Below are 8,356 nucleotides of genomic sequence, written 5' to 3' on the forward strand. Positions count from 1 at the left end.
ATATATACTAGTATATATATATATACATATATATATATATATATAGAGAGAGAGAGAGAGAGACAGACAGACAGAGACAGAGACAGACACAGAGAGAGGGAGAGAGAGGTTTGCATCTTCTAGTGTAGTATGTGTGTGACCACATTTGATTTGTATGGGTGAATGTAAAAGTCAAAAGCTGCAACAAATTTTCTGACCATGGAGTTACAGATGGTTGTGAGCCACCGTGTGGGTCCTTTACAGCTCCTATTCCTAGAAATCGTTTTAAGGCTGATTGATGATTTCTTTTTCCTGTGTCAAAACGAATCTGTAAAGATTGCAATAGGAGGCTGCTTCTCCAAATGGACAGTTGCCCATGCAAGGCTACAAGAAACAAAGTCAGGAAAAACATGAAACTATCAGAGTCACAAAATAAACTCCCAGCACCCTCAGAACATGCAGGTTTGTGTATTACCTCTGAAGAATTCAGAATAGCCATCTTAAAAATAAATAAATAAATAAAAAATAAAAAAATAAAAAAGCTCAGACAGTTGCGGGAAGATAGGGAAAATAATGAAATCAAATAAACAATACTTGAATCTATAATGGGGAGCCCCCACTTGGATGACCAGTCAGACACACTCAGGAAGTTGGATTTTTAGTGAATGTTCATAGCACAGGGTTTCTGAAGGCAAAGTTCACATCATAGCACCTTGCTATGCAGCTACAGGGGGGTTCACAGAAGCAAGCAATTTAATGGAACCTAAAGCAGGCAGTTAACAGAGGGAACATTAGTGCATCTTGACCTCAGGTTTCCAGATTAGACTGGTAATTTTCCATAGGAATCTCCATTGAGGATTTTGCCTTGTCATAAATCCAATGAAAAGTTCAAAAATCCGAATAGCAAATGAATTAAGACAATGTTAATTGAACACGAAACCTTTAACAGTAGGCTTGATCATTTGACTTGAAGTTCAGTTGAAATTAAACAGTCAGGGAAGAAAAAAGAAAAAGAAAATAAAACCCAACAACAACAACAAAAAAACCCTGGAATATGGTTGTAGCTCTGTGGAGACTGGGGAAAGTCTTAAGTGAAGCTCCAAGTGAATGTACATTGTTGGCACTGAAGGTTGCCATCAAAACAGCAGATCAGCCGGGCGGTGGTGGCGCACACCTTTAGTCCCAGCACTTGGGATGGCAGAGGCAGGCAGATTTCTGAGTTCGAGGCCAGCCTGGTCTACAGAGTGAGTTCCAGGATAGCCAGGGCTATAAAGAGAAACCCTCTCTTTATAAAAAGAAAAACAAAACAACCCCCCACCCCCAAATCCAAAAAACCCAAAAACCCAGCAGATCCATGACCACAGCCACAGACCCATGGAAAAATGACAGAGCCTTTTCCACAGGGCCACAACTCAGAAGGACTTGGCTAATCCTTCCTGTGTGTGCAGAAAAGGTTGACCTCTGCAGAGAATAGTGCTATTGACATCAGGAAAATACAGTCTGGGAGTCCTGCAATATATTTGGACCCTGTCAGAACACAGAATGTAGAACCTGAAGCTACAAAATGATGCTGCTATGCATATAGTGGAGCACTTTTCCTTGGTGTATGATGGGACATCTTTTGGGTATATGCCCAGGAGCGGGGTCTGCAGGTGGAACTATTTCCAGTTTTCTGAGGAACCACCAGATTGATTTTCCAGAGTGGTTGCACAAATGTACAACCCCACCAATAGTGGAGGAGTGTTCCCTTTATTCACATCCTCGACAGCATGTGCTTGTAACTTGAGTTTTTGACCTCAGCCATTTTGATTCACATTTCCCTGGTGACTAAGGATGTTGAACATTTAAGTTCTCAGACATTTGGACTTTCTCTCTCACTAAAAAAATATCACTTTTATCTCCATTTGTTTTGTGCTGAATTTATTCCTATGACATAAGTTTTTGTTTCCTCAGTTTGTTCTGGGATATCTCTCTGGTCTGTGCAACCTCCTTCTCTGGCATTGGAACAATTCAAGTGAGGATTATCTCATTGTGGCAGGGGAATCTCACCCATGGGTGAATCTGTAATGAGCTCTGTAAGGTCTGAGCCTTGTTCACAGGCTGTGTTCAGTGAGTAGAGAATCTACACCTAGACCCTATGTTCAGCATTAGTATCTCCACTTTTACGCATGTGCACCAGGGAGGGGGAATTCTAGAGGCAGCAGAGTTCTTGGGAGACCAAGACAGGAGGTGTGCTAGAAGTTCACATTCAGGTGAGCTACATAGTGAGTTCCAGGACAGCTCAGGGTGAAAGACCAACAACAACTAAAACAGCAAGAAACAAAGAGAAACAAATGAATTTTGGAGAAAAATAAAACAAAGAAGCCAATTGGGATGTCGTAAATGCCTGTGCTCCTAAGAAGATGGAAGCACAGAAAGCAAGTAGATGTTACTTTCAACAGTGGATAGGGCAGAGGCAGGAAATTAGCAAGGACATATGGAAGGAACAACACAACTGTAAATGAACTGGAAGCATCCAGAACATTCCATCAGTAAAAGCATACACACTTTGTCCAGCACATTAAAAAATTGCTGCAGCGCACATTGATAATTGAAATAATTTAAAGTAATGCCTCTGACCTTAAGGTGATGAAATAAGAAACAATAACAGGAAGATTGTTTGGAAATTTTACAAATAAAAGGAAATGACACAACATATCCCTGAACAATCAGTGGGTCACAGAAATAATCAAAAAGGAAGGGAAAACTATCTGGACACAAATCAAAATGTAAACAACACATTTCAGGCTTTGAAACAGAGGAAAAGTAATTTAAAAGGGAAGCTTACAGCAATAAACTCCAACATCAAAAAGAAAGCTGAAACAAACCGTACACCTCATGGAATTAGACAATGGAACAAGCTATGTCCAAATCTACTAGTTGATAGGAAATAATAAACGCTGAGCATAAATAAATTATTTCCCTTTGAACACCAAAATTGTTTTCTCACCTAACACCGAAATTTTCTTGGGATACACACACTTTTTTTTTTTTTGTTCAGTTGGGTTTTTTTTGTTTTTTGTTTTTTGTTTTTTTTTAAGACAGGGTTTCTCTGTGTAGCCCTGCCTGTCGTGGAACTCACTCTGTAGATCAGGCTGGCCTCGAACTCAGAAATCCGCCTGTCTCTGCCTCCCAGGTGCTGTACACACACGTTTTTAAGAAAGGGTGTCATATATTCAAGGTTTCAACTGGCTATGAATTTGAGAATGACTCTGAACTGCTATTCTTTCTAGTGGTAGTCTGAGTGCTGGGATACAGGTTTGTACAATGATGACCCATCGCTGAATGCTAGACAACCACTCACCCAGCGTATGTCTTCTAGATGAAGAAAAGCTCGGGACCACTTAAACTCACTGTTGAATTCTACCATATCTAATGGTAGAATTCATCTAAGGATGAAAGGACTTCATCCAAGCACATTCTATGAATATGCAAGATGTTTAGTCCTTGATTTACACAAATCCTCAATAAAATACTTGCAAACTAAATTCAAGAACACAATGAAAAAACAACACAGCATAATCAATTGGTTTCATTTAAAGGATGGTTTCATAATACAATAAATGAAACCAAGGAGAATCAAGGCCACAAGTCACATGATCATCTTAACAGATGTTGAGAATGCCTTCTTTAAGAAGAGTATTTAAGTATAAGTGCTATACACAATGCAGAGTTAATACAATGCTTAACGGAGTCTACCTGAAACTGTTTTCTCAACAATGAAGAATAGCCTAGGCTGCCCCACCCTCATACTATTTAGTCAATATAGCTTTGAATTCTTAGCTACAGAAATAAGGCACATACCATTGCCACCTGCACCTTTTCTGAAAGCAAATACTAAACATGATGAGAACAGCATTAAGAATTTCATGCACGCTTGCCCTCTTGCCTCTTCTCTCCTCTTAACCCTGCTCCTTACTGCTTCTTTCTGCATTCCCCTCACCTCTCTCTCTCCAAGTGCTCATGGCTGGCCTCTACTCCTCCCTCCCTCCCTATGTGTCTGCCTATCTGTCTCTACTCCCTCAACTCCCCTCCCAATGTTCTCAAATCATGTGTAAAATCTTGGAATTCAAATGAAAAGACACAAGGCAATCCTCAGACCAACAAGTTATACCAATATCAGACTTCAGACTACACTACATAGACACATAGATCACAAGGATGCAGAAAACCTGCTTTAAAAAAAATATTAACATAGCCAGGTAGTGGTGGCGCACACCTTTAATCCCAGCAGTTGGGAGGCAGAGGCAGGTGCATTTCTGAGTTCAAGGCCAGCCTGGTCTACAGAGTGAGTTCCAGGACAGCTAGAGCTACACAGAGAAACCCTGCCTCGGAAAAACAAAACAACAACAACAACAACAACAACAACTACAACAAAAAGATCCACAGGCGCAAGACGAAAGTACCCCACATTGCCCTTCGCCCCATGCCTGGTCCCATCAGGCCCACCATGAGGTGACTGCCCTACAGTTAGATGCCACACCAAGGTCCAGGCTGGCAGGGGCTTCAGCCTTGGGGAACTCAGGGTTGCTGGTGTCCACAAGAAAATGGCTCGCACCATCGGCATCTCTGTGGACCCAAGGAGCCCAAACAAATCCACTGAACCGCTGCAGGCCAACGCGCAGCGCCTTAAGGAGTAGCGCTCTAAGCTCACACTTTCCCCAGGAAAGTATTGGTATTGTTTTATGCATATAGATGTTCTCCCTGCACGTCTGTTTGTCTCTATATCATGTATATGCATATTTCATGCAGAAGCTGAAACAGGGTGCTGGGAATCCAACCAAGGGCTTAGGAGCTATCTCTCCAGCAACCCACCTGAATAAATTTATTAAAATAGTTGACTTAGGCATCTGCAATAGTGAATTCAGCCTCCACTCCTGGCTCAATACTGACAAACTAGTGTGCTTGTGAATTTTCATTGGGAAACAATCCAGGCCTTGGGGCTTTTACCAAAAGGTTTTGGTTTTTTTGTCTTTTTGTTTTTTTTAAATAATTCTGAGACTTGGTAGGAATGCTCACTGGCCTTATCACTTAAAAATGGTATTCTTTTTCACAGTGAACTTGGTGAAGTGCCACATTGGGTACCACAGGCTTCTATCTAGTATGTTTGAAAGCCATAGCTATGATTCAGCTCCCTTACCAAAGTGGGAGCCAACTTCAGTGAATCAGGATGGGAGCCAATGGCAAAGAGCTCAGCTGTAAAGCATGGCATGTCTCCCTGCTTTCAACAAAAGTTCCCCAAGTAAAAGCAGGATACCCACTTCTAGAATATCCCTGCCATTCACAAAGAATATCCCTGCTATACAAAGAATAGTGCAAAATGGATACAATGGCTTAAAGTAAAGCCACAGACTACAACTTGTAAGGAACATGGAGAATACTTTGAATTAACAGCATAGGCAATAATTCCTGAAAAGGACTACAACAGCTTAAGAAATAATAGCAAACCCTGACAAATGGGATTACATGAAAGTATAGAGCTCCTGGGAAGCAAAGGAAAAGGAATGGACGGTCTTCTGACAGAAGTAATATTTGGAATGTGGGAAGAAGTAAACACCAAAAGAAAAGGAAACTCACCCGTGTCGGGCAGCTTACAAATGAATGCCTGTAACACCAGGTCCAGGCGAAATCTGTGAGACGTTTGCAGTCTGGCTACTCTAATCATATAAACCCATACACAGAACTAAGAACAAGTATACCTAAAAGTACGTCTGAACTTTGCTCATAACTGCCAGAAGTAGAAAGTTCCCACATGTCAAATAACTAGAGAATGGTCTAATGCCCATCAGCATGGGTAAACCTCAATTACATTTAGGATGTGAAAGCAGCCAGACTCCAAATTCTAAACACTGCATATGATTCTACGCATGTCACTTTCTAGAAGTCAAAATGTTAGCTATGTATATGGATCAAATCAGTTGTTCCCACGCATTGGGGTAAAAAAGGACTGAATATAAAGGACTTCGTACTGCTCGGCATGATGGTGCACACTCAGTTCCACTACCCAACTCAAGAAAAGGCAGGGCGACACAGACCCTTTTCAGGGATCAAACCCCAGCAACAACAGCAGTCTACATGAACTGAAGATATGCAACTACATATTTTTTACAATCTATAGAAATTGGAAAAGTCCAAATCACACAATATGGTATGATCTAAAGAAATCCAGATGTACATATTTGATGGAGATTTCATATTGTACTAATCAAAGGATGACATCAAACTATTTTTTAAAACTTGAAAATAAAATATACACAGTATGATGGCCATTGTGTTATGAAATAATATATTCATACTCAGATTTTTATAATTAATTATTTTGTGGCTTATAGAACTATGCATGTCTTATAACTTTCGTGTCCTTGTGCTAAACCTTTTTCATGACAAAAATTGTAGTCCTTCTCTGAAGTAGCTCTTGCCTGTTGGATGTTCCACCATGCATTTCAGAAGGGCAAGTGTTAGACACAGATTAACCTTTCATGCTAAGGCAGCTCTGAGGATATCTGGAGCCTTTCTGTCTACTGGATAAAAATTGTACTTTTTGAGTCACTTAATTACCACTTCTTGTGCTATCTCTTATCCTTAAGCCTTTTAAGGCCTGTATAAGAATTCAATGAAAACCTTGCTCTGGTCTCTTTGCCAATTGGATACATAGAAATCTTGAAAAAAGGAGTAAAAGGTAATAAGCAATAAGACTTTGAGAAGCAATCTGTGAATGCCACACAAAAGAAAGACAACTCATTCACTCTATTTTTCCTTCACTTTGCTCCAATGGAAAACAATATCTCCCAAAATATCAGTTTTTTGGCCACGGCATTTTGTGACATCCCTGTCTTTCTATCCAGAGAGCAACATGGGTCCCACTCTGTACACTCACGGAGTTCTCATTCCTGATGCAGCTTTTCACAGATCCAGTTCTGGGCAGGGAAGGAAGATTGCTGAAACACATTTGGGTTGGGCAAATGGAGGCAGAAGTTAAGGAGTCCACACAAGAATGAGGAGGCAAGAACAAGGATAACATAGTTTGACTGAAAGGTGTTGTGAGAATTCAAGGGAGAATAACTGAAAGTCAAGACTCCCGCACCCCCCCCCCCAATTGGTTTCTTTGTGTAGCCCTGGCTGTCCTGGAACTCACTCTGTAGACCAGGCTGGCCTCGAACTCAGAAATCCGCCTGCCTCTGCCTCTCAAGTGCTGGGATTAAAGGCGTGCACCAGCGCTGCCCTGCTAAGTCTAGACTTTTACATCTATGTTCTACAATTCCCATCCTAAGAGACTTAACCAAGACTGACAATGTACACGATTATACAGTGTTATAAAGCCTAATTCCTACAATTTTCTTACAGAGCTCCTGCTCCTGTATATAGCTTCTCTAGTTGCTAACATGACATCAGATTGCTGGTATCAGACTAATAAACATGACTGTTCTGCATTGTAGGAGTGACCATGACAAAGTCTGCATCTACCTTCAAATTCACTGGCCACCCTCTTTGTTCTGCCTTGGTATTTTGGTGCTACCTTCTGATATTTTGGCCTGAGGGATTTCTCCTTGTTGCAGTGTGACAATGTACCACACCACAAAGATTTCTGTGTTTTGCGAGTAAAGACATGAATACTGTGGAGAGGAATGGTACACATAAACCAAACTCTTAAGACATGGTTAGTACATGACTGAGAACAAGCACCTGTGCTCTATGATGAGGTTTGACTTCTTGGTGGTTAACTCAGACACTAATTTCTACTTTTCTCCCTTGTCTAAGCCACAGGGCTAAATATAAAGCAGCCCAGATTTCTAAAGGTCCAGTCATGAGAACAATGATTATTAAATCAGCATTGAAATACTGATACTAGGGACCTTTCACCAGCAGCTTTGTCAGTAGAAAAGCAGTATGAGGACGAACTGTGCAATCCAGCCAGGCTATCAGCTCCCAAGAGTTCGTGTGATTTACCTTCTAAAAACTTAATCCTATGTCTCTGTCGTCCCAGTCAACGGAAATTCTACATGAGTCAGTATACTGGGTGTTTCCTGATCTTACAATGACTTCTATCTCAGTGGTGGTGGAACACACTAATCTTCATCTCTCTCTATTTTATCTTAAAAGATGAACTGGAGAATAGTGCAACTCTTTCTCATGCACTGTATAAAAGCCCATGTCTATAATCCTAGTAATTGGGAGGCAGGAGGATTGCTACAAGATTGGGGCCTTCTACATCTTTTGTAGTGAGTTTAAAGACAGCCAGGGCTATCTAGCAAGAATTAAAAAATGAAAACGAAAGCCGGGCAGTGGTGGCGCACACCTTTAATCCCAGCACTTGGGAGGCAGAGGCAGGTGGATTTCT

The 8,356-nt window shown here is 41.0% G+C and overlaps 1 protein-coding gene across 24 annotated transcripts in view; it reads right to left on the reverse strand.

The window, feature by feature from the left end:
• Positions 1–8,356, reverse strand: part of LOC116087411 (ubiquitin-conjugating enzyme E2 L3-like) — an 82,331-nt gene that overhangs the window by 21,356 nt on the left and 52,619 nt on the right. The window contains exon 1 of one of the 24 annotated variants that reach the window (XM_031366134.1): positions 6,896–7,080. The exons of the other annotated variants lie outside the window; for them this stretch is intronic. Within the exon in view, the coding sequence (XP_031221994.1) occupies positions 6,896–6,906 (11 nt within the window). The 5' untranslated portion in view covers positions 6,907–7,080. Of the gene's footprint in view, positions 1–6,895; positions 7,081–8,356 lie in introns of those variants that run through there. 24 annotated transcript variants of the gene reach the window in all.

This window comes from Mastomys coucha, chromosome X, assembly GCF_008632895.1.
Source record: "Mastomys coucha isolate ucsf_1 chromosome X, UCSF_Mcou_1, whole genome shotgun sequence".
NCBI classification, from domain to species: domain Eukaryota; kingdom Metazoa; phylum Chordata; class Mammalia; order Rodentia; family Muridae; genus Mastomys; species Mastomys coucha.